The 27,111-nt window shown below is 34.7% G+C and overlaps 1 protein-coding gene across 4 annotated transcripts in view; it reads left to right on the top strand.

The window, feature by feature from the left end:
• The window catches only part of ADAM2 (ADAM metallopeptidase domain 2), a 90,885-nt gene that overhangs the window by 42,016 nt on the left and 21,758 nt on the right, over window positions 1-27,111 (top strand). For all 4 annotated transcript variants that reach the window (XM_032143536.2, XM_032143535.2, XM_058433532.1 and 1 more), the window contains 7 exons: window positions 3,495-3,566; window positions 3,982-4,148; window positions 5,254-5,335; window positions 15,591-15,727; window positions 23,181-23,364; window positions 25,831-25,929; window positions 26,039-26,234. In XM_032143536.2, coding sequence (XP_031999427.1) covers window positions 3,495-3,566; window positions 3,982-4,148; window positions 5,254-5,335; window positions 15,591-15,727; window positions 23,181-23,364; window positions 25,831-25,929; window positions 26,039-26,234 — 937 coding nt within the window. The remainder of the gene's footprint in view (window positions 1-3,494; window positions 3,567-3,981; window positions 4,149-5,253; window positions 5,336-15,590; window positions 15,728-23,180; window positions 23,365-25,830; window positions 25,930-26,038; window positions 26,235-27,111) is intronic.

Genomic DNA, 27,111 nt, shown 5'->3' with positions numbered 1-27,111 from the left:
CTTTACCCAGTGGATCCTGCACCAGGGCTGCAGGTGGAGCTGCCTGCCAGTCTCACGCCATGCACTCACACTACTCAGCCCTTGAGTGATCAATGGGACTGGGCGCCATGGAGCAGGGGGTGGTGCTCGTCGGGGAGGCTCAGGGGGCACAGAAGCCCATGGAGGGGGTGGGAGGCTCAGGCATGGTGGGCTGCAGGTCCCGAGCCCTGCCCCGTGGGAAGGAAGGCAGCTAAGGTCCAGTGAGAAATCAAGCACAGTGCCGGTGGGTCGACACTGCTGGGGGACCCAGTACACCCTCTGCAGCTGCTGGCCTGGGTGCTGAGCCCCTCATTGCCCAGGGCCAGCAGGGCTGGCTGGCTGCTCCGAGTAGGGGGCCCGCCAAGCCCACGCCCACCCGGAACTCCAGCTGGCCCGCAAGCACCTTGTGCAGCCCTGGTTCCTGCTCACACCTCTCCTTCCACATCTCCCTGCAAGCTGAGGGAGCTGGCTCCCGCCTTGGCCAGCCCAGAAAGGGGCTCCCACAGTGCAGTGGTGGGCTGAAGGGCTCCTCAAGTGCCGCCAAAGTGGGAGCCCAGGCAGAGGAGGTGCCAAGAGCAAGCGAGGGCTGTGAGGACTCTCAGCACACTGTCACCTCTCATTATCATGCTAACTTAGATTAACAGGGCCTGTTTTGATTGGTTACTGAGAATGTTCTGTTTTTTTGAAAACTGGCCTGCTTGGCTATTATCTCTCCCCTGATTCTTGAAAGGTCAGATCTTTCAAGTAAACAACTTAGGCTTTAGTTTATTGACATGAAACTTTAGCATAAGTCACCCCATTTGAGGCCTTACATCCTTTTTTTTTTTTAAATTGTAACTGTTATAATTATATTTCAATATTTAGTTGTTAAAATCAAAGTTGAAAACTGTTTAGATGCATGGGATTTTCAAGTGGGGAGCACTCCGCTCTTTCTTTGGGTAAGCTCTGTATCTTCATATTTTTGTTGTGGGGGAAAAGCACTATTAATTAAATATGTGGTTGGAGTGTTAATTGGGGACATTAAAATATTACATTTAATCTCTCTCTTTTCAGGAGTTGTTCCCTTTCCAAAGGCCCTTTATTATAACCAGCTTATAGTGGAGAGATGTACCACTGATCTCCTTGAAAAGAGGAGAAGATTTGGAAGTTCTAACTGCTTCTTTTTTGATGTTGTTTTTAAAAAGCTTTATTGAAATGTAATTTATATTTTATGATGTTAAACTATTTGAAATGTAAAATTCCATGGTTTTTAGTATATTTACAGATTTGTGCAAACAATAATAACAATAATCTAATTTTAGAATATTCATCACCTTATAAAAAGACTTTGCATCCATTAGCAATTACTCCCAATCCCTCTGCCCCTACTTTCCTGTACCACAGACCAAGCAATCACTAATTTACTTTCTGACTATACAGATTTTTCTGTTTTGCACATTTCATTTAAATGGTATCATACAATATGTAATGACTTTATTTTTTCATTTACCATAGTGATTTTCAGGTTTATACATGTTATGGCATGGATTAGTACTGCATTTCTCCTTACTGTAAAATACTATCCTATTGTATCACAATTTGATGATCTATTCATTAGTTGATGGCCATTTCACTTTTTCCACTTTTAAGCTATTATGAATAACGTTGCTAGAAACATTTGTGTACAAGTTTTTGTGTACAAGTTTTTGTGTGGCCATGCATTTTAACTCGTATTGGGTAGGTGTGAAGAATGAGAACTACGAATTGTTGGATTATAAGATAACTCCATTTCACGTTTGACAAACTGTCTTCAGAAGTGGTTGCTCCATTTTATATTTCCATCGGCATGCATAAGAGTTCCAATTTCTTCACATCCTCACCAACACTTGTTAATGTGTGTCTTTTGAATTACAGTGATTCTAATGGATATGAATTTGTTTCTCATTGTGGTTTTGATTTGGATTTCCCTAATATGCAATGAAGTTGAGAATATTTGCATTTGTGTACTAGTCATTTGCATATCTTATTTGGAGAAATGTCTATTCACATTATTTGCACGTTTTAATTAGGTTGCCTTTTTGTTGTTTAATTGTAAGGGTTCTTTATATATTCTATATACTGGATCTTTATGGGATATATATTTTGCAAATATTTTTGCCATTTCTGAAGCTTGTCTTTTTGTTTTCTTGATGGTGTTATTTGAAGCATAAAGTTTTTAATTTTGAAAACTTAATCTTTCTCCATTTGATTTTCTTTGATTCTTCTTCAAATATTAATTGACTATAAATGTTAGAATCTATTTCTGGGCCAGGCGCAGTGGCTCATGCCTGTAATCCCAGCACTTTGGGAGGCCAAGGTGGGTGGATCATGAGGTCAGGAGATCGAGATCATCCTGGCTAACACAGTGAAACCCCGTCTCTACTAAAAATACAAAAAACAAATTAGCCAGGCATGGTGGCAGGCTCCTGTAGTCCCAGCTACTCGGGAGGCTGAGGCAGGAGAATGGCGTGAACCTGGGAGGTGGAGCTGGCACTGAGCCGAGATTGCGCCACTGCACTACAGCCTGGGTGACAGAGCAAGACAGGTCTCAAAAAAAAAAAAAAAAAAAGAATCTATTTCTGGGCACTCAGTTTCACTAATCTAAAAATCTAATAAAAGGTCAGTAACAAATTGTCTTGGTTACTGTAGTTTATAATTAGTTTTGAAACTGAGATATGTGGGTCCTCCACCTTTGTTCTTATTTAAAATTGTTATGGACATTCTGAATAATTTTCATTTTTTTGTGCTTTATTTCTGGATCATGATCCATGGGCACTTAAAAAGAATGCATATTTGCTGTTTTATAGTGAAATGTGCTATAGATATCTATTGCCTTATAATTTTGTTATAGTCTTCAATATCTCCGTTGATTTTTTGCCCAGGTATTCTATTATTGAAAGCTGTTTACTTAAGTCTTTAAATATGATTGTTAAATTTTCTATTTCTCCCTTCAATTGTTTTTTTTTGGTTTGTGTAATTCTCTGGCTCTGTTTTTGGATGCATACATGTTTATAATTTTTATATCTTCCTGATAGACATCCTAGCTCTCTTATTAGTGCTGTTCGTATGGTATATCTTTTAAGTTCCTTTACTTTTAGGTGAATTGTATCTTCAAATACGTACTATGTCTCCTATACACACATCTAAACATTCTGGTTTAGAGCTAAACTTTTCTTTTCATAATTATTATAACTATTTTATTGATAGTAGAATTATACCTTTTTATAATGTTTAAAATTTTTAAATTTCTATGGAAAAAATATAAATTCCAATTCATATTTTTCAGTTTTTATATTGAACGTATATAATTTGTATAAGAAAATAATGTCTAAAAACTAATATGTTTGTAATTTAAATAATTTCTTACTTCACCAAATTGAATTTTAAATGAAACAATAACAATCATTAAATGTTAAGCAATATATATTTATATCTGAAAGATAAATTATATTTTACAGTATAATCATACGGGGTCTGATACAACTGTTGTCGCTCAAAAAATTTTCCAGTTGATTGGATTGACAAATGCTGTAAGTGTTTGCTTCTTAGTACTTTCACACTTCTTGTGTTACTAAAACAATTTCTACAACTCATTATGACACTACATGAATCCACATGTTGTGTGATGTAGGGGAAATTTTATTTTAAATTTTACTTATCTGAAGTGGGAATAATAATAATCGTATGCACCTAATTTGGTTACTGTAAGACTTAAATTATATAAAGCATGGGGTATGGCACTTCCTTAAATTCAAGCGTTAAAAAATCTCAAGTATTACTTTTATTATTAGTAACATTTTAAACTTACTAACCTACTTTAAAAGATGAAATGCAGACTTATACTTTAGTTGTTTAATATTTGTCATAAATTTGTTTCCAAACATATATATCTAATTTTTAAAAACTGTGAATTTTGAACATATTTTTGTATGTTTTCTGTTTTAGATTTTTGTTTCATTTAATATTACAATTATTCTGTCTTCATTGGAGCTTTGGATAGATGAAAATAAAATTGCAACCACTGGAGGTGCTAATGAGTTATTACACACATTTTTAAGATGGAAAAGATCTTATCTTGTTTTACGTCCTCATGATGTGGCATTTTTACTTGTGTAAGGATATCTTGACATTATATAAAGTTTATCTGAAGAAAATTTATGCAATTTGACTGAATATCTGACTGTTGATAAATGAATATTAAAAAAATATATTTTTTTCTTACATACACCATGTAAATATTTTTTGCAATGTGGTATTTATATTGGAATTACTGATATCAATGTATTTATTGGTTTGAAGTTAAAACTCACTCCTCAATCTTGTTCCCATACTACTTCTTTCCCTAGAGTATATACCACATTATTAAATATCTCACACAATGCATAAAATTTTCACAATATCTATTTGGAGAAACATCTGAATTCTATAAATACAGTAATTCAGCCTTCTTGTTATGATTTGTTGTTGTAAATTAAAAAGTAAGCAAAGAAATTGAAACACTATGTTTTAATATCTCTAATATATCTGCATTGTGCTTAAGGTTTTAGTACATTAGCCTTCCTTTCTGTTTAATAGACTCTGTTTTTCTTCTATCAATATTCAGAAGATATATATATAATTATATGTGTGAATATATATGTATATATATATGTAGATATGTATATATATATGTAGATATATATATGTAGATATATATGTATATATATATAGAGAGAGAGAGAGAGGGAGAGAGTTTTTAAGATTTTACATGGAGTTTTAAACATTTTACTTTTTATCTTCTGTCCCATAAATATGACATGCCTTTTTCATGTCTCTGGAAGGCTAATTTTGTCTGAATAACGAGAGACTTTAGTCCATAGAATGATTCTGCTCATTAACCAGTTGCATTGCCTTAGCTTTTTACTTTTAAGGAATTTTATTTATTTTTATTATTTTTTGTTTTTTTCTTCAGTTTCTCTGTTTTAGTTTTTTAAAATCTACATAAAACGAATCTTTGTTATGTTACAGAAATCCATATAAAATACACTTTTCATTATTTGTTTTTAAAATTTATTTTATTGTTTTTAAAAGAAGCAGAAAGATTTAGTCACATTATGCTATGTTACATTAATGTTAGATGGAAATATTAACGATTATCATAAATGTAAAATTTGTCTTATAAAAATTCATATTAATTTTTACAAAATTATGTGATTATGATCCCTTTTTAAACTTAAGTTACAGAGAAAAGTCAAATTATGTTGGTGCAACCTTTCAAGGGAAGATGTGTGATGCAAACTATGCAGGAGGTGTTGTCCTGGTATGGTATGGTTATGTATAGAAAGTATGCTACATAAATTAGTATACAGTTACACATTTTCATATTTAATTTTTATGTATATTAAAATTTGCATTGTTCTAAGCATCTTTGTCACTGTTGCTGATAGAAATGTTTAAACTATAAGAAGTGCTTCTTCAATTCACTATGTATAAAAATTTTTCAATTTCCTATCATGAGTTCAAGATAGCCTTTCTAGAAAGTTAAGGTAGTGAACTAGTTTAGTCTTACTGTAAAGTGCTCTTCAAGTTTTCATAATCTTAATATTTAATAATTAATTTTGGCTAAAACTTAGATTTCATATGTTTTCCTAATTATGTAGCGAACATAATTATGAACCAGATTAAAATAAAACATTTGGAAGTATCAGTCGCCTTAAAATGCTTCATAGGGCATAAGTAAAGAATAATGGAACCAAATGTCCTAATTGACATTAATTATCTTAGTAGAGAATGTTAGTGTATTCAAAACTGATTTTTTTTGCTGTTATTTCATAATACTACCACTATTCTGACAAATAGAACTTGCCTTTTTGTTGTGTGTTTGTACAATATCTGCTGGAGTTTCATAGAGGCAATGAACAAATGAAGTGAAGCTAAGTGAAGCAATAAGGAGATGAATCAATTAAATGGAGATAAAAATAATTTCAACTTTTATTTTAGATTTAGGGCATACCTGTACAAGTTTGTTACCTGGGTATAGTGTGAGATGCTAAGGTTTCAGATATGATTGATTCTATCACCCAGGTACTGAGCATAGTATCCACTAGTTTGTTTTTCAACCCTTCCTCCACCCCCAGTAGTTCCTGGTTTCTAGTGTTAACATCTTCATGTCTAACTGGACCCAATGTTTGGCTCCCACTTATAAGTGAGAACACGCAGTATTTGGTTTTCTGTTCCTGAGTTAATTCACTTAGAATAATAGTCTCTAGCTGCATCCATGTTGCTGCAAAGGATATGATTCTTTTTATTGCTGCATAGTACTCCATGGTTTATGTGTACCACATTTTCTTTATCCAATCCACCATTTATGGACACTTAGGCTGATTCCATGTCTTTGTTATTGTAAATAATGCTGTGATAAACATGTAAGTGCCAGTGTCTTTTTGGTAGAATGATTTATTTTCTTTCTGTCTTTTTTTTTTTTTTTTTTGAGACAGTTTCTCTCTCTGTCACCCAGGCTGGAGTGCAATAGCACAATCTTGGTTCACTGCAACCTCCACCTCCCTGGGTTCAAGCAATTCTCCAGCCTCAGTCTCCCAAGTAGCTGGGATTACAGGCACTCACCACCAAGCCCAGCTAATTTTTGTATTTTTAGTAGAGACAGAGTTTTGCCACATTGGCCAGGCTGGTCTCGAACTCCTGACCTCAGGTGATCCACCCGCCTTGGCCTCCCAAAGTGCTGGGATTGACTTATTTTCTTTTGAGTGTACACTCAGTAATAGGATTGCTGGACTGAATGGTAGTTCTGTTTTAAGTTATTTGAGAACTCTCCAAACTGCTTTCCACAGTTTCTGAACTAATTCCAGTCCCCCTAACAGTGTATAAGCAGTCCATTTTCCTCATAGCCTCATCAGCATCTGTTGTTTTTTATTTTGTAATAAGAGCCATTCTGACTGGTGTGAGATGGTGTTTCATTGTGGTTTTGATTTGCATTTCTCTAATGATTAGCTGGTTAGCCATACACAGAAGAATAAAACTAGATGCCCTCCTTTCACCATATACAAAAATTAACTCAAGATGGATTAAATATTTAAATGTAACTTCTCAAACTATAAGCGTTCTAGAAAAAAACCTAGGAAACACCATTCTGGACTTTGGCATTGCCAAATAATATATGACTAAGTCCTCAAAAACAATTGCAACAAAAGCAAAAATTTACAAGTGAGATTTAATTAAACAAAGGAGCTTCTCTACAAGAAATATCAACAGAGTAAACAGACAACCTACAGAAAGGGAGAAAATATGCACAAACTGTACGTCTGACAAAGGCCTAATATCCAGAATCTATAAGGTAGTGAAACAATTGAACAAGCAAAAAACAAATAACCCCATTAAAAAATGGGCAAAAGACATGAACAAACACTTCTCAAAAGAAGACATACAAATGGCCAACAACGTATGAAGAAAATGCTCAACAAAAATTAATCTTCAATATTTATAAACAAGTTTGGAGAATGTGCCTTATACTTATGGTCAAGTGATTTATCTGGTCTCAAATGCTGGAATTTGGCTTCTTTATTTCATCACGTGCCACACTAAGAAATCATGACTCTCCCATGGAGAGTGCAAGGCCTTCACTGATTAACAAAGAGGAGAGCAGAACTGATTTTCTCTAAAGGGCAGGCTTCCAGCATGGGCAACATAGTAAGAACTCATTTCTACAATAATTTTAAAACATATAAATATTCGCCAGGCATGGTGGAAGGCCCCTATAGTCCTAACTGAGGTAGGAGGATCACTTGAGCCTAGGAGTTCAAGGCTACAGGGAGCCAGGATTTCACCACTGCACTCCAGCCTAGGCAACAGAGCAAGGCCCTGTCTCAACAATAACAACAAAATTTTTAAGTTAAAGGCAGGCTAGCTACCAGGAAGAAGAAAATGCCATAGTTTACTGGACAGTTTATGCCTCAGGGGCAGAGAAAAATGGTCTCTTTAGTGACGACAATTGGAAGAAAGCTTTTCTAGTATTCTTTCTTATTCTCCACAGTTATTTTGCCTGCCCTTTCACTGGAAAAATCAGCTATAGCCAATGTTCACAGAAGTGAGATGTTGAAGAAAATAGTTGAAGTTCTGCCTTTTGATGTTTAAATTCTTGCCACCTTTTCCACTTTTTTTACCTAATCCTGAAGGGCTGTAGATTCCAATTTAGAGTCTGTATCCTTCCAATGCTGCTCCTTCCTAAAAGTTTATATGTGAAACCACAACAGAAGTAGTTTTTGGTTGAGTACAAACAAGAAAGTATAACCAGCATATGATTTTTCACTTAAAAAAATTTTTTTTTTCGAGACAGAGTCTCGCTCTGTCACCCAGGCTGGAGTGCAGTGGCAAGATCTCGGCTCATTGCAACCTCTGCCTCCTGGGTTCAAGTGATTCTCCTGCCTCAGCCTCCTGAGTAGCTGGGACTACAGGTGCCCCGCAACATGCCTGGCTAATTTTTTGTATTTTTACTAGAGACGGGATTTCACCATGTTAGCCAGGATAGTCTCGATCTCCTGACCTTCTGATCTGCCTGCCTCAGCCTCCCAAAGTGCTGGGATTACAGGCATGAGCCACTGTTCCTGGCCTTAAAATATTTAATTGACAAACATCAAATATATTCAAGGGGTACAATGTGACAATTATACATCTTTAGATATAGTCATGTTAGGGGTCACGGTTTCAGCATATGAATTTGGAGTGAGAGGGACACAATTTGGTCCACAGCAGTAGTCTTAAGGCAGAATGTTCTAGAAGAGATAAAGAGGAATATGTAATTATGATGAACTTTTGAAGGGGAAGATAGCAATCATAATGTTGTACGGATCTAATTACATTGCTTCAAAATATATACAGCAAATGTGAGAGAATGAAGGAAAAAGAGATCCATAATCATATTTAAGAATGGAGAAAAACAACCTACCTCAGCAATGTAATTTTTCATTTTATCAAAATATTTATTTCTAAAATCTTATACCAAAGAGCAACATAATACTAATGTAGAGTATTTGCCAAAACACATAATATGGTGAGAAATAAAGCAGTATCAATAAATATTAAATGATTGAAATCTTACAGAGAAAAATGTCTGACCATTGTGGATTTAAATGAGAACCAAATAATAGAAATATCACTTAAAAATCTCTAAAGATTTGCAAATAAAAAAATGACATAACTCATTTTGAGCTAAGTGACATTAAAAATACAGCATATCTAAACTTATGGGATCCCAAAAAGGCAGAGCTGAGAGGTAGTGCATTTATAGCTTTAATGTATAAATAAAAATAAAGTTAGTTTGAATGTAGATTATCTAACTCCATCTCCAAAAAGCATATAGATGGTGAGTTAAACTAAGAGATGCTAGAAAGTAGGAAATAAGTTTTAAGGATAATATTGGTTATCAGTGAAATACAAAATATAATGAAGAAAATCATCAAAGCTCAAACTAATTTTTTTGATATATACAATTTATAACAACCTACCAAAATGGGTATCTTATTTCAAAAAAAGCTGAAAAAACAAATTATCCAAATATTAGTTGAATAAAGGGACATGATCACCACAGATCGTACACATATTATACATATAAGATGGCATATCCTCAACCAATTAATGGCAACAAATATGGATAATATTTTTAAGAATAATAAATTTTCTCAAGTAAATAGAAAAGTAAATCTGTATCACCATTGAACCATTGGCATAGTTGAGTCTATAATTAAAACACTTTCCTCCAAAACAAACAAAAAATCTAGGCCCACATGATTTCCATAAAAATGGCTCCAAAATATTTAATGCTTGTAATAAGTTACTTTAGATAATACAAAAGGAGGGGCTAATTCTCACCTTGTTTTATGATTTGAGATTTATGTTAACTATATGTTAACAAAAATAATTCTGCAATATATCAAAAGAGTACAACATGGTGAACACATAGAAATTATTCTAGGAACACAAGATGAATTTTATATTTGAAAATCAATCATTATAATCTACTTTATTAAAAAATAGATACAGAAGATACGTTTGTTAAATTTAGAACCTACTTATGACAAAAAAAGAAAGATTGAATACTCTCAGCAAACTTAATGTAAAAAGAGACACCTTCAAGAAATGTTTGCCCATTCTAAGATCCTGAAGCTATTCTATCCTCTAACACAAGCCTGATTGATTTGCCTTTCAATGTAGATGTATAATCCACATTAAAGAAATTTATTTGGTGTAAAATAGGGGACAAAATCAGTTAGCTCACATTGGATAGGTAATTGCTTCATAATAACTTATTTAAAAGGTTAGTTTTCCTCCAAATAAATACAGTTGTGCCTTTGTAATAGAGATTAAGTCGCCATATTGCTGGCCTCTTCCTGTTTACCTAATCAAACAACTAACTCAGCAATGGCGGGTGCCCCTCCTCCAGCCTTGCTGCCACCTTGCAATTTGATCTCAGACTGCTGTGCTAGCAATGAGTGAGACTCCGTGGGCACAGGACCCCCCGAGCCAGGTGCGGGATATAATCTCCTGGTGTGCCATTTTTAAAGCCAGTTGGAAAAGCACAGTATTAGGGTGGGAGTGACCTGATTTTCCAGGTGCCATCTGTCACCCCTTTCTTTGCCTAGGAAAGGGAATTCCCTGACCCCTTGCGCTTCCTGGGTGAGGCGATGCCTCACCCTGCTTCGGCTCATGCACGGTGTGCCGCACCCACTGTCCTGCACCTGCTGTGCTGTCTGGCACTCCCCAGTGAGATGAACCCAGTAACTCAGTTGGAAATGCAGAAATCACTTGTCTTCTGTGTCACTCACGCTGAGAGCTATAGACCGGAGCTGTTCCTATTCAGCCATCTTGGCTCCTCCCCCCGCTGGCCTCTTTCTGGAATCTTTTATGACCATTGGTGTTTTTGTATGTCCTTCCACCAACACTACGTTGTCATGATGACTCTACCTTGATAGTGAAACATCAAAAATGGTAGTGTAAACCCTACTAGTCTGTTATTCTTCAAGACTGTTTTAGGTATTCCAAGTCCTCTGCATTTCCATTTTAAAATCAGCTTGCAATTTCAACAAAACTGTTTGATTTTTATTGCTTTTTATGGAAACTTTAGATCAAGGGAGATTAGTATCAACAATATTGAGGCATTTTATACATCAAATGCATAAACATATTGTGGAATATCCATATCCTGTAGTGCACTACACAGAAATTAAAAGAAGTACAGTTACACTCAAAATTAATGAATTTCCAAAACTATATTTTTAGAAAAACTAGTCAGAAATAAAATAATAAATACTTAATGGTGCCATTTTTATGAAGCTAAAGTGGAAGTAAAGATAAGCCATTGTACTGAGATCGAAATAAATATTCTATTTTATGTGCAGGTAGTGCCTGGAAACTTGCTGAAAAGAACTTCCTGAGTGATGAAAATATTTTGTATCTAGTACAAAGTAGTAGTTATACAGGTTCATGTGACACACACACACATGCACACACACACACAAGTACACACGTATGCACTTCCCCAATACATGTGTATATATGTGTTTTCACATAAGCATACGTAAATTATACATACATGAATGTGTATATATGTGTACATAAATACACATAAATATATATACACACACATTGATATGTATATGAAACTGTATCAAATCCGAAACTATTTAAAAGGTATGAAAGGAACTTGCAGTGAGCCAAGATGGTGCCACTGCACTCCAGCCTGGGCGAGAGTGTGAGACTCCATCTCCAAAAAAAAAAAAAAAGGTATGAAAGCACCACACAAAACAAGCTTTATAATAATTCCAAGGGGCAATAATTAAAAGAGATAAAAATATTTTAATTTCAACTGTAAAAGACAAAGATTATTTGATCGCATTTTCTCTATAAGTTTCAAACCCATTTGTAATATCACAGGAATTTTAACCCATAAAGGGTAAGAGAAAGACCAAAAAATAACAACCATAGGATAATTTACATATCAATACTAATATAAAGCAGCAAAATATGCTTTAAATAAAAATCTATATGTATTTTGTTTCTACTATTTAAGATGAAACAAAATCTTAGTAGCATTATATAATGATCCTGAACATATATGTAGATATATTCTAAAAATCTACTGAAATAGAATGCAAACAGTGAAACAGCTTTGAATATAGGCAAAATAGATTATTAAGTATTCTTTCAATGCTATTCTGGACTTGACTTTCTATTGACTGGGCTGTTTGCAATTATTGGGTGGCAGAGGTTAATGTGCAGATTTTTGTCTGGTAGAAATGCAAATAATTTCTCTCTGGTGGACGAGATAACCCACATATTATTATTTATTATTCTCTAAAACACTAATCAGTTTTGTATCTAAAACCTATAATTCTATCCTAATATGTTGATTAATATACTCCTAGTTTCTCAAATGCTCTTTGATATGGTTTGGCTGTGTCCCCACCCAAATCTCATCTTGAATTGTAGCTCCCATAATTCCCATGTGTCATGGGAGAGACTCGGTGGGAGGTATTGAATCATGGGGGTGAGTCTTTCCCATGCTGTTCTTGTGATAGCAAATAAGTCTTATGAGACCTGATGCTTTTATAAAGGGGAGATCCCCTGCACACGTTCTCTGGCCTGCCACCATGTAAGATGTGCCTTTGCTCTTTCTTCCTCTTCTACCATGACAGTGATGCTTCCCCAGCCATGTGAAATTGTGAGTCCATTAAACCTCTTTTTCTTTATAAATTACCCGGTCTTGGGTATGTCTTTACCAGCAGCATGAGAGCAGACTAATATATTCTTTGAATTAGCATGAACATCTTACCAGTTCCTTGACTAAATAATGAGTTGAACAAAACATAACATGTGTTCATTAAAGAAAAAAAAGGCATAGATAGAACGTTGATACACAAAATTAGAGATGAGTGGTTTTTTAAAAAAACTTATATGGCAGGCACTTTTATAGAGAATGCTCACATATTATGCAAAAAAACAAGTCTCAATAAATCTCCACTTGTTTACAAATTTCTCAGTCTGATGATTGGCATATAAGAAGCCTAATAAATGCTTGTTGCTGTTATTATTTGAAAACTATGGTTCTAAACAGGTATATTCACCAAAAGAAAATTGTCTGCTTTGTTGAAATTTTTTGTCCCTAAATATATATTTTTTAAATTCAGTGTTAAATACAGTTTTGCTTTATTGTCACTTGCCTTTCAAATCAGAGATAATAATAACAAGAACCTGTAGGAAATTCTCTTACTGCTTTCCATATCTTTAAAATTTTTTTATACTAGTCTAGACTGAATTGTGTCCCCCTGAATTCATATGTTGAAGCCTTAACCTCCAATGTGACTATATGCAGAGATAGGACCTGAAAAGAAGTAATCAAAGTTAAATAGGTCATGGCGGGGGCTCTGATTCACTAGGACTGCTGTCCATAGAGGAGGAGGAAGAGACACCAGAGATAAGCCTCTCCATGCGCACATAGAGGAAAGGCCAGCAAGGAGGCACCCTATTACAAGCCAAAAAGTTCTCAGCAGATGCCAACCAACCCTGCCAGCACCCTGATCTTGGACTTCTAGAACTGCGAAATTCCACAGAACTGCAAGGAAATAAATTTCTCTTGATTAAACCATCAAGTCTTTGGTATTTTGATCCTATAATATCAAAAACATTTGAAAGTGTCTTTGAAAGGAAATACAATAAAAGGAAAGATCAAAAATATATGTACTACTAAGAATACAGGGAAGGCAAGAGCAACTGAACATGAAGGAAACAAAAAAAACCCTGCTTTTATACAAATGCCTAAAGTGAAATCATTGGATGTTGTTGTTTCCATCTTAGTGAATTATAAGAGATAAGAGGAAACAGGAGAAAAAGAGAAAAGTATAAAGATGCATTTATTAGTCAGTAAGCCTTTTCTACAATATCTCAAAAACAGGGTGGTTTAAAATAACAGTACCAGTATTAATATACTACTACAGTATTTAGCCTCTTGAAATTTAGCTGAATCCTTCAATTTATTCCCTGTAGAATCATTCTCTCTCCTTCTCCTTCCCCTTCTTCTCCTTCTTCTTTTCCTTCTCCTTTTCATTCCTTTCTTCTTTCTCCTCCTCCTCGTCCTCCTTCTTCTTCTTCCTAACACTGTCTCTCTGAAAGCAGATGATACATTAAAATGTGGAAATTTGATAAATGGAGTATTTATCCATGTGCATGCAAAATGTAGAGCCTTTGCAGTACCTCCACACAAGTAATAAAGAACTTTAATTGGTACCAAGTGTTGATGGAGGGAAGAGAGTCATTTTATCAGAGTCACAGACAGAAGGTAGACGTCCCATCAAGGGTTCAAAGAGACATAAGCATCCTTGCAATGATGTAATAAATACTTCACTTTCATTCGCATCTCATTCTCTTCTCTCCATTAGAAAAAATCAAGGTAAAACTCAAGGGCAAAGCATCCCTCTGACATAATCCATTTGTGTCATCTTTTTGGGGTAGAGGGTAAGGTAGAAAATATGGAAAATTGACTTAGAGAGGCAACAGAAGAAATCAAAATATATACCTAGAAACCTATCATGAAGTATATTCATCAAAATGTTATTAGATATATTTGAAGGGGTAGCAGGATATGTGGATTTTTCCCAAAATTCATGTTATAGTGTGATCAAAATGCACTATAATATGCATCTTACTCTCACAAAAAGAGAAATTATAAAGGTATTTTAGTTTTCCCAATAAAATTGAAACAACTGAAAAGTCGGAATTCTTATATCAGTCATTATTACCATAATATTAATTAATTCAATGAGTTAACTTATGAGTTTATAAAAACATTTATGAAATGGCTATACAAAATATCTTTGAGGAATCAATTTTTTAATTTTTAATTTTTATTATGGGTACACAATAGTTATATATATTTATTGGAGAGCTGTGATGTTTTCGTACAGGCATACAATGTGTAATGATTAAATTAGGATCATTGGAATATCCATCACCTCAAGCCTTTATCAATTCTTTGTGTTAGGAACATTCCAATTCCACTCAGATATTTCAACATATACAGTAAGTGTTGTTAACTGAAGTAACACTATTGTCCTAGAAATACTAGACCTTATTCTATTTAATTGTGTTTTTCTACTCATTAAACCATCTCCCCTTTATCCCCCACTTTGTACTACCCTTCCCAGCCTCTAGTAATGATCAAATTTCATAATTTGGCACTGTTTTTCTATGTGTTTATCTTTAAATATTATCTTTTGTGAATATAAATATGACTGTAATTGTTGTTACACATAGCTAACAAATTCCTGGAGCAATTTTTTTCTTTGTCTGAGGGCACCAAATGAGTCATCCATTTACATATTGGTAAAACTTCAGATTTTATTTTTCATAATTTTCTTACATTTATAATGAGTTAGGCCAACATGGATGGCACTTTTGGGGATAACAGATGTCCCTATTCCATTTTATCATGTGACTCTTTTATAATTGCATTGTTCTCCCAGTAAACAAAATAATCTCCCAAAACGTGTACATCTATTTTGTTTTCTCAGCACCCCAGAACCATAAGTCTGGAATCACTTGCAGTCATTTTAGCTCAATTATTGAGCCTTAGTATGGGGATCACGTACGATGACATTAACAAATGCCAGTGCTCAGGAGCTGTCTGCATTATGAATCCAGAAGCAATGTAAGATTTCTGACTTTTATACTTTACATATATAGTTTAATGTAATTTTAATGTATTTAGTTGAAGAAAGTTTAAGTTGTTAAAAATAAATGATAATGGCTATCAGCTGTGACCGAGAACTCCAGGACCAAAATGTGTATTCCAATGCCCATGATGCATATTTATCTCAATATCACTTGTAATCAAATGTCACACTGGCTTTCTCACATGTGATCTAACACTACATTTATCAATATGTTTACTTGTATAATTTTACAATTTGATGCATAATTTGATAAGCCAAATGCAAGCTTGAGATCACTACACAAAAAGTATTTATTAGTATGAACTTGTCCGCCATGACTCTCCTTCAACCTGCCTTGGTTCAGCCTGAAGTCTCAGCATCTGTTGATTTCAGAGATGCTGCCATTCAGCTTTTTCTTTGTCATGAGAGAAAGTCTTTTGCAGTATTCTAATCAGGCCTTAACGATCTAGTGAATTTTTTTTGCTGGTATCAACATTATTCTTATAGTACATTATGAATTTTTGTAGAAATAGGATCAAATAGCCAGGGGATTGAAGGAAACCAGGCAGTAACTGGAGCCAGCCTCTTATCTTAGTGATGGATATTCTTGGAGGCATTCTTTGTTTCTCAGATGTGTTAGAGAATCAAGCCTCATTGCCTGCAGCAGGAAACATCTCACTGTCTTCATTCCTGCACTCCTGCTCCCTAAAGTATTTGTGCTTAAGTTCTTGTCTCAGGCTCTGATTTTTGGGGTGGCAGGGATGGGGGACCTGTCCTAAAATAGTTACCCCAGAGTGGCTTTAGAAAACAAACCTTTATAAAAGGATTGTGGGCCTGCATCAATACATGATCTGATAACAACAAGGGCACCTTTGGCAAAAGATAATGTGAAAAGTGCACTGCGGCAGGTCCAGGCTGTGGTGCAAGATGCCTTGTCTTTGGCTCTTGTGATTATTTAAATACAATGATACTAAGGATATTCCTGGTAGATTACGTACATGTGGAATCTCTGACAAGTATCAGTAGGAGATTTGCAGTGCAGACCTATAGTTCTGCTATAGCTTCCGATGGGCTACTGGGCTCTTGTAGCCTTGAGCATGCATCCAGGAAATAGTAAGTTGCTATGTTATTGAAGTTTACTGTTTTCATCATAAATGAGGTGTTTTAGAGCCACAAAAATATATGTATAAGATCAAGTGAGTGTATCAATCTATCTGATGACCAAAATGGTAAATCTGGGAGCAAGCTAGAGAAGGTCTGGATAGTACAAGCAAATAAGGGAACAGGGATCCCAGATCCTCATGTCACCTACATCTATTGCACCAATATTTCTCAGTCACTATACACTAATATCCTCGTAGGGATTTTCTAAAACTGGTTGATGGAGAAAAAACAAACAAACCTCAGTCTAGTTTTAATACGTTTGTTGAAGTATTTTTTGAAAGTCAGTTTCATATAGAGTCCTATTAGATTTAGACCTAAAGACTGTGGGGATGGTAAATGTCCCCACGCCCCATGCACATATTTGTAAACAATATGTCGGGTTTTCCACCTTGTATGAGAGAAGTGCCAGAGATTGGAATCTACACAGATTCCTATGCTGTGGCAAATAACTTGGATACTTGGTCAACGATCTGACACTATAACACTGGACATTTAAAGACAGGAAAGTGTGGGGAAGAAGTATGTGGATTTATTTAGAATGGGCACAACACATTCAGATGTTTATTTTCAAGTTCCACCGCAAAACCGTTTACTTCAAAAGAAGCACTCAAGGACCAGGTCTTTGACATCTATGAATGTCAACCAGCCTTTTTCCTAGGACACTCAAAAAAAAAGTCTTAAAATGAAAGGTACGCACTCCTTCTCTAGGAGCAAACTTCAGCCACTTTAGTGAAACACCAGATTCCTGACCAACTAGGGAAAATTCTGTAAGATATTCTGTACATTTTTCTGTGGGCCCAGCAGAAAGAAGTCATTATTGCCATCTCAATAATACATGCTGATATTGACCTTTCCTCTCCCTCTCTTTCTTCATCCTTACACCCCTATTCCTGCTTCCTAGAATCACCTCCCTCATAAAATTCCTACAATCAAGTTCATGCTTTAGAGTGTTTTCTCCTGGCCAATCTAAACAAAGACAGATGACATTTATATAGTTTGTATTAATAATGTTGAGCATTATTCATTAAACTTCTATTTATCTCACCCACAATGTAGTTGTTTACAATGTTGATTATAATGATTACAATAGTTGTAATGGCAAAGAAATGATAGGAAGGATAAGAAAATCACAAATACAAAAAGTTCTTTGGACCCTCCACATCCTCTTGGATAATGTCGAAGTATTCTCTGTTCAATTTTGAAACAGGTAATTTTGTTAGGTTGCCTGATCAGTTATTCCCATCATGGTTGGAACCTGTTCCTTAGTTTTGTTTTTTATTTTTCCTTTGGAAATAGGTTTCTTATTGTTTTTCTAATTGCACCATGTTTATGACACTATGAAATTTGCAATTGTTTGTGACAAGTATATAGAAAAGGTACTGATTAGTTTTTATTGAGTTTGTATCCTGCAGCTTTGCTACACTAACATATTCATTCTGGAACTTCTAATTTAGTCTCATGAGAATTGTATTCATATGTAATTATATATTATAAATACATCTTCCTTTTTGATCTTTATATTTTTAAAACATCTATATCTTGCCTTATCGCAGTGCTTAGGGCCTCGAGTACTATTTAAAAGTTTGATGTGTGGCTGTCTTTGCTTCACTCTGATTTATGAGCAAGACTTGTAACTTTTCACCAATAAATACATTAACTGAAGGTTTTACAGAGAGACTTTTAATCAGATTGAGAAAGCTTTTTAACCCTCATTTATCAGAGTTTTCATTGTGAATATATTTTATCAAATATTGAGATGCTCATGTGTTTCTTCTACTTTATTTTGTTGATACATTGAAATACATTTTACTCATTTTTAATTATTTAAATAATCTTGCTTTTCTGGGATAAACTGCATCAAGGAACGATGAATTATCCTTTTAATGTATTAATCCTTTTTGTAGCTGGATTTTTTCCCCTAATGTTGGCAAAGTATATTTGCCTGTATATTAATGAGTGATACAGATCCTTAGTAGTAATTCTCTTGCAATTCCTTTGACTGGTTTTAGTATCACAGTTACACTGGCTTCATAAAACTTTCTAAAAGAGATTTTGTACTATTGATACTATTTATTTCTAAATTGTTTGGTAGCATCTACCAGTGAAGCTGTCCAGACCTGGATAACTCTTTTTGGAAAGGTGTTTAATTGGTCATTTTTGAGATATTTGGATTTTGGTTATTTTTCTTTTTCTAATAAATGTTTTGTTTCCTCAAAATTGATTAATTTTTCATAAAATTTTTTATAGCTTTCTTTATTTTCCTCTAAAAGTCAATGGGATAATTTGTGATATGCCCTCTTTTATCTCTGGTACTGATCATTTGAGTTTCTTTCTTTTTATGATCACTGTAACTTAGATTTTATCAAATTAATTAATTTTTTTAAGGATCATATTTTAATTACATTGACTCTTCCCCATGGCCTATCTACTTTATTTTCCTTTATTTCTACTTAGTTCGTGGTAAGTTTATTCATCTTTTTTTCTAGACTTTTAATGTACAAACTCAAATAACTGATTTTAAACCTTCCTTCTTTTTGTGTAAACCCTTTAAAGCTGTGCATTTCTCTCTAATCACAAGTTCCTAGAACTTGACCTTCAATTACACACCACACATTTTTAATACTTTGTGTTTCATTTCCAGTTAGTTGAAATATTTTCAATTTTTTGTGATTTCTTCTTTGTCTAGCTATTTTAGATGTAGGTTAGTTGATTTTCAAATATTTGTGGATTTCCTAAATATCTTTTTGTTATCTGATTTAGTATCTGCTGTAGTCCAAAAATATACTTTCTAGATGTCTATCTTTTGAATTTCATGAGACTTATTTAATAATTGTGTTTATTTTTGTCTTTCTTTGTTTTTCATTTTTTCAAATTGATTCCTTCCATCATGTACAACAGAATGTGAGAGAATGTGTTATTTTTCTGTTTTTAGTTAGTAATTAATATGCCTGTAGTAATTCCTTCAAAATTATATTTAAATATAGGTTATGTTAATATTCTTCCTAGCGAATCGTACTTTTTTTAAAATACAAAATATTAGACACGTTTTGATGTTTTGATTATGGATTAAGGAAAAAGATGCTTCATTCTTTTATTTTGTATTGTATTGTTACTAGAACATTTCATTCTTTTGCAAATACTTTGTAATTTTGTGGTGAGAAAATGAATGGTTGAAATGTGGTTGCTAAAGAAATATTTTGACTGAGATCTATATTGGGATTAAATCTGTATTTAGATTTTGCTGCAAGTTACAGAAAACACAAAGGAATAATGGCTACAATCAAAGAAAAGTTTATTTTGAGAAATTACGATTCTATTAATTGTGTGATGTTTCACAGTATAATTTCACACTGTATTTCTACACAGTGGCTTCCATTCCCAAAATAATCTCATATCCCTAATGGACGTTTTAATTACAACAATTAACCAAATTTAAAGTGACCAATAGGATTAAGGAGCTTACAAAAACATGTCTATCTCATTACCTCCTAGAACTTGAACTTATGGCTCATCTTAGGTCAATTATTTGACTTCTATATATGTTCACTCATTTATTAAAAACTGAGAAATTTAGACATTGTACAATGAAGTCATGCATTCAACTAACAACCAGAGGCTCCATTATAAAAAAAAAATGAGAGAATAGAGAATGAAAACATCCAACAAATCTCCATGAAGATTCAAGCTGAAAAAAGTGCTCTAATCGGATGCAATTATGCTTGATATTTTACTTTCTTTTCTTTCTTTTTTTTTTTTACCGTTCTCTCTCTCCTCTTTCTTTTTTTGTTATTATACTTTAAGTTCTAGGGTACATGTGCACAATGTGCGGTTTGTTACATATGTATGCATGCGCCATTTTGGTGTGCTGCACCCATTAACTCGTCGTTTACATTAGGTATATCTCCTAATGCTATCCCTCCCGATATTTTACTTTCTAATGACAATGTTAATTTCATTACCAGAAAGTGTATACTCTATAAACCAGTTCACACATGGTAAATGTATCTTGCATTGCCTGGTTCTCAGTAATATTAAATTTCTGTCAGTTTTTTTCTATATGGTTTCTTGTATTTATATAGCAATCATTTGAATTCTTGGCAATTTATAATAAATTCATTATTTAAGGTTGATGGAACTGAAGGGGATGTTCAACCAGGATGTGACCACAAAAAAGTCATACTAACACTGTTAGTTTGTTCAAAAATTCTAAATTTATTCGAGGTCTTCAAGTGAATAACATTTTCTTGTGATAATCCAAATGACTAGAGTTTGATACCATCAAGTTTATTACCTTAAAACTCATCACATTCCTATTAACAATGTCTTCCATCAAAATATAGGCCATTGTGATTATAATCTTTTTAAACATTGTTAATACTACTTAGAATAATCAAAATTATAACAAAATTAAACTTAATCTATTATTTATAGCAAGTGGTTTCAATAGTGCACTCCTTTAAAAGAACTAGCAGAAGATAGTTAATAAATGATTAAATTAGTAACATTCCAGTTGTTGGTAAATATTCTGAAGTAAAACAAATGTCAGTAAGGGGAATAAAGGGTAGTAAGGAAGTGGTATTTTTAAAGTGTGCTTGGAAATATCCATTTGCATAAATTTTGTATAGACATGTGAAATGAATGAAAGGAAACCATGCATGCATACTAAGGAATAGTTTTCCAGGCAGAGGAAATAGTAGAATATTTGATGGAGGGGACAGTAAGAGGTCCACCTATTTGAGCAGAGTGAGTTGAGGTTGATGAGGAGAATGACCTCAGAGGAGTTGGTGAATACATCGCACTGATTTTGCTCTGAATGATTGAATAACTATCGGTGAATTTAAACACGGAAGTCATATAAAATTGCCACTTTTTTAGGAAACATAATTGATTGAGTTTTGAGGAAAAAAATGCAAAGGGCAAGAATCAAAGCATATGATGAGCTAGTAGGCTATCGCATTAATCTGTAATGAGAGACCATAAAGTCTGTGAGTAAGTGGCTGTTACGGAGAACACATACTGAATATATAGAAAGTAGACAGATTTGACAAAATTTCATGGCAGATAAGGGGTTTGTGAGAAATATAAGATAACCTCAAGGTTTCTGTCCTGAGCAATTAGGCAGTTGGAGTTTCCCTGTAGTGAATTTGAAAATATTAGGAGTACAAACTACGGCTAGGCACAGTTTTTAGTACTCTACATGTATAATACTCTCACAACTTCATGAGATAAATAAAACATTTATCTCCATATTGCAAGGAGGAAACTAAAATGCGTATAATTTTAAAATCTTTTACAAGGGCAAACAATCTATAAATGGCAAAACCAAGATTTTAACTCATTTGTTTTGACTGGCCACAGAGTCCACATTGTGAAACACTGTGATATACTTTGTGAGGGGTGTTTTTGGGAGGAAGAATCAAGAGTATTGGGAATTTATATTTAAGGTGCCCATAAAATACACTTAAGAAGAAACACTGAATAAAGCATCAGACTCTGGACTCGAGTTCAGGTGATAACGCCAGAGAAACAAATATCGGAGCTGTCGGGCACAGACGCTATTTGCAACTATAGACATGGATACAATAACCTATGAATGAATGTAGATTTCTTAAAAAACGAAAAGTCTGGGCTGGGCACGTTGGCTCACCCCTGTAATCCCAACACTTTGGGAGGACTAGGTGGGCGAATCACGAGGTCAGGAGTTCTAGACCAGCCTGGCCAACATGGTGAAACCCCATCTCTACTAAAAAAAAATACAAAAATTAGTAGGGCGTGGTGGCGTGCGCCTCTACTCCCAGTTACTTGGGAGGCTGAGGCAGGAGAATTGTTTGAACTGGGGAGATGGAGGTTGCAGTGAGCGGAGATCATGCTAAGGCACTCCAGCCTGGGTGACAGAGTGAGACCCAAAAAAAAAAAAAAAAAAAAAAAAAGCCTGTTTTCTTTATTAATACTGGGTTGTCTCAGCACTTAGAAGTTATAAAAAGAAAGAGCACAAATGAAACAGCAATGGGGCACTTTGGAAAATAGGAGCTTAAACAAGAGAGAGCAGTGTCATGAATAAGTGTCATAGGAGAGCCAATAAAACTTTATGGATTAGTAATTTACTTCCACTAAAATATTTACATTCTTGCACAGTTGATTTCCCATGCACAGAGATTGAAAGCTTTGACACTCACAGACTTGCGAATTTGGTCTGTTGTGGAATGCTGTTGTATAGGTTTATTCTAAGGGTAGGTAGTTTATGGAAACCCTTACATTAAAATTTGAAGTTTGATGTGTCTTTAGTCATTTCAGTGGTGTGAAGATCTTTAGTAACTGCAGCATCGAAGACTTTGCACATTTCATTTCAAAGCAGAAGTCCCAGTGTCTTCACAATCAGCCTCGCTTAGATCCTTTTTTCAAACAGCAAGCAGTGTGTGGTAATGCAAAGCTGGAAGCAGGAGAGGAGTGTGACTGTGGGACCAAACAGGTTGGTACTAATTTGGAAGACTACGCACTGAAATCGCAGCCAAAATTACTTATTAATTCAAGTGAGAAACTGCCATTTTCCTTAATTCATCAAGCTAAATTTTCTGCAAATGATTCAGGAGGGCGTGTAGGTATTATAACAACTAATGAGTGCACTCACATATATTGGTGTAGTGCTTCAGTGCTTTGTAGATCTACGTGGATTTGTATGAATATACAGGTAATTTTCCTTTATTTGTTCTAGCTTTCTTGAGGTATAGCTGACAATTTTAAATTGTATATATTTAAGTTATACAACTTGATGATTGAGTATATGAGTACATTTTGAAATATTTACTAAAATCCAGATAACTCACATACCTGTAATCTCATCATAGCATTTTATTTTTTCCTTTTCTTTTGCTTTTCAAAAATTTTCCTTTCTGGCAAGAACACTCAGAATCTACCTTCTTAGCAAAGTTCAAGTATATGATACAATATTGTTAACTGTAGTCATGCTTGATCTCCAGAATGTATTCATCTTGCAGAACTGAAACTTTATACCCCTTGACCATCATCTCCCTGTTTTCCCCTCCCTGAAGTCCCTGGTAAGCACCATTCTAATCTCTCATATAAGCAATTTTCAAGGCCACTAATTTCATAACTGAGTTGACGTAGGTTCAATCTCTTCCTCTTGAGTATATACTTCCCTAGTTTTTAAGTCTAAAATTTAAACCTATTATTTAACCTAAATTCCTTTGTTGTTCAGAAAGAGAGATATTTTAAAGCTTTCACCATGGAGCAAGAAAACCTAGGGAGCACATTTGTGGTTTTTGAATATTTTAATCACGGTCGATATTTAAGTCAAAAAGATTTGTAACATACATAATTAAGAAGAGCTAGTTTTCCCAAACCACAGAAATCTTAGATAAAGCACCTGGGTTGAAGGGAGGTGAGGAAAGCAGAGATAAAGGGAATGAAATGAGGGAGAGGAGATATTGAACTCACAGTGAATGGTACAGGCTCAAAAGGATCACAAAGACTAAGTAGACTTCATTGTGCCCTACAGTGGTCACTCATGTAGCCTTCCAACCATAAAAGTATGTGTATAGATCCTGAGAAGTGTGATGTGTTTTTAAAAAATTGTTCCTCGTCACCCACTTGTTTTTGCTTGGTTGGGTTTCAATGGAAACATCTTGAAAATTTCTTCTTCAATTTGACAATCATGTATCTAAGTACTCTAAATGTTATATAATTGAGGCTTAAACCACTGAGATATAACTTTCCCCTCTATAATTACAGTAGATAGCAATGACAGCGACAATTCTTAGACAGAATAGCTGTGAAAAATACTGACTACTCTGTGCTTCTGAGTATCTTACTATAACTCATATGAAGACTACTAAATCCATTATTTATTTTTGTGTGATTTATCAAATTTCTTTTTCCAATTTACCCTACTTTAAATTTCTGTGTATTTAAAAAATGTGAGTGTGTGTGTGTGTGTGTGTGTGTGTGTGTGTGAATGCATTGTCTTTTAGCCTTCTTATCTATTGCTTTTACTAACTTTAGTAATAGAAGTTTTAAAAGCATATTCACTGGGCATAGATGAACTAAAGCATAAAACAAGGCATAATAAGATATGAGTGAATGATATAAAGGTGACAACTTCAGCATTCTCAGAAATAATATCATTTTCCAGACCTTAATTAGAGAGTTAAAAATGAAGGGCCGGGCGCGGTGGCTCACGCCTGTAATCCCAGCACTTTGGGAGGCCGAGGCGGGTGGATCACGAGGTCAGGAGATCAAGACCACCCTGGCTAACAGGTGAAACCCCGTCTCTACTAAAAATACAGAAAAATTAGCCGGGCGTAGTGGCGGGCGCCTGTAGTCCCAGCTACTTGGGAGGCTGAGGCAGGAGAATGGCGTGAACCTGGGAGGCGGAGCTTGCAGTGAGCCGAGATTGCGCCACTGCACTCCAGCCTGGGCGACAGAGCGAGACTCTGTCTCAAAAAAAAAAAAAAAAAAAAAAAAAAAAAAATGAAATAAATCAACAATATACCACAAAATGCAGAAACTTGTTAAAATATTAGATTCAGAAGGCTCTAATAAGAAGTAGTCACTACAATAGAATTTTTAAATTATAACTTCTGTTATTTTACATCTTGTATTTAACTATCTCTGTCTACAAGAGCCAGAGCTCTTCTCAATGACTTCACTGTGGTGGACCCCAGAGCTTCAGAAAATCCTTTTATCAGTGTAACCAAACCTATTCTAGCAATATGAGCAACACATGGTCTGGCAATTAGTAGGTAATTAATAAATGTCTGTTAAGTAAATGAATAAGTGGTTTTATTTATTTTTCTGTTTGCCAACATTAAGTTAAGCACCTATGTGTATGTTATATAATATGTTATTATTATGAACATGTCTGTCCAACATGAATACAAGTTGGAAAATACTTCAGAGCATTTGATTTGCCTTACAGAACTGTGCCCTTATTGGAGCAACATGCTGTGATATTGCCACATGTAGATTTAAAGCTGGTTCAAACTGTGCCGAAGGACCATGCTGCGAAAATTGTCTAGTAAGAGCTTTTTGAAAAATTTCAATATTACCTACACAAGTAGTTATCATTATTATGCTCGTGTATTCTCATTCTGCTTAATTCAATATAATTTGCCTCATCCCATCAGTTTATGTCAAAAGAAAGAATGTGTAGGCCTTCCTTTGGAGAATGCGACCTCCCTGAATATTGCAATGGATCATCTGCGTCATGTCCAGAAAACCACTATGTTCAGACTGGGCATCCGTGTGGACTGAATCAATGGATCTGTATAGATGGAGTTTGTATGAGTGGGGATAAACAATGTAGGGACACATTTGGCGGAGGTATTTATCATCATTTGATTTCTCATGTATATGTTTTTTCTGGAAACCGAACAGAAATAGATGCTGATACATGATGGTGATTTTTTAAATGTCACATTTAGTTTAAATATTCTAAAGAATTATAGAAAGAGAGAAATGTGGCCAGGTGCGGTGGCTCACACATGTAATCCCAGCACTTTGGGAGGCCAAGGCGTGCAGATCACCCAAGATCAGGTGTTTGAGACCAGCCTGGCCAACATGACAAAACCCTGTCTCTACTAAAAATACAAAAATTAGCCGCGAGTGGTGGCACACGCCTGTAATCCCAGCTACTCAGGAGGCTGAGGTTGCAGTGAGCTGAGATCACGCCACTGCACTCCAGCCTGGGAGAAAGAGTGAGACTCCACCTCAAAAAAAAAAAAAAAAAAAAAAAAAAGAGAATACTCTCAGAAAAAATATCAGTAGCTAGAAATTAAAAATTAATTTAAATAAAAGTGAAATCATTACGTTGTTAATTACTTTCATCAAAATAATAGAGGGAAAGATTCAAAGTCTTTGGGACTTCTGAGTTCAAGAAGGAAGAAAGTAAACTGAACACAAACTATACTTTTGCTTCATATCCACCATTTTTTTTGGTAAATATAGAATAAGTAATACGACTATAGACATTAAAGGAATTATAAGTTGTCATATAAATACAGTTTAAACCATGTATGCAGGCACACACATTCAGGTGCACAAAACCAGCTGTGGAAACAATAAGGAAGTTTCATGAAAATCCAGAGACTCTGAAGTTATTGAGGGATGGTGTGCACTGACATTAAAAACGAAAAAGAAAACCATGGTGCAAACTATATCCAAATTGTTTGCTAAATAATATGGAAACAGCAACAATGCC

Source organism: Hylobates moloch, unplaced genomic scaffold (genome assembly GCF_009828535.3).
Source record: "Hylobates moloch isolate HMO894 unplaced genomic scaffold, HMol_V3 SCAFFOLD_22, whole genome shotgun sequence".
NCBI classification, from domain to species: Eukaryota; Metazoa; Chordata; class Mammalia; order Primates; family Hylobatidae; genus Hylobates; species Hylobates moloch.
The sequence above is the reverse complement of the archived record's forward strand: the minus strand, read 5'-3'. Positions and strand labels throughout refer to the sequence as shown.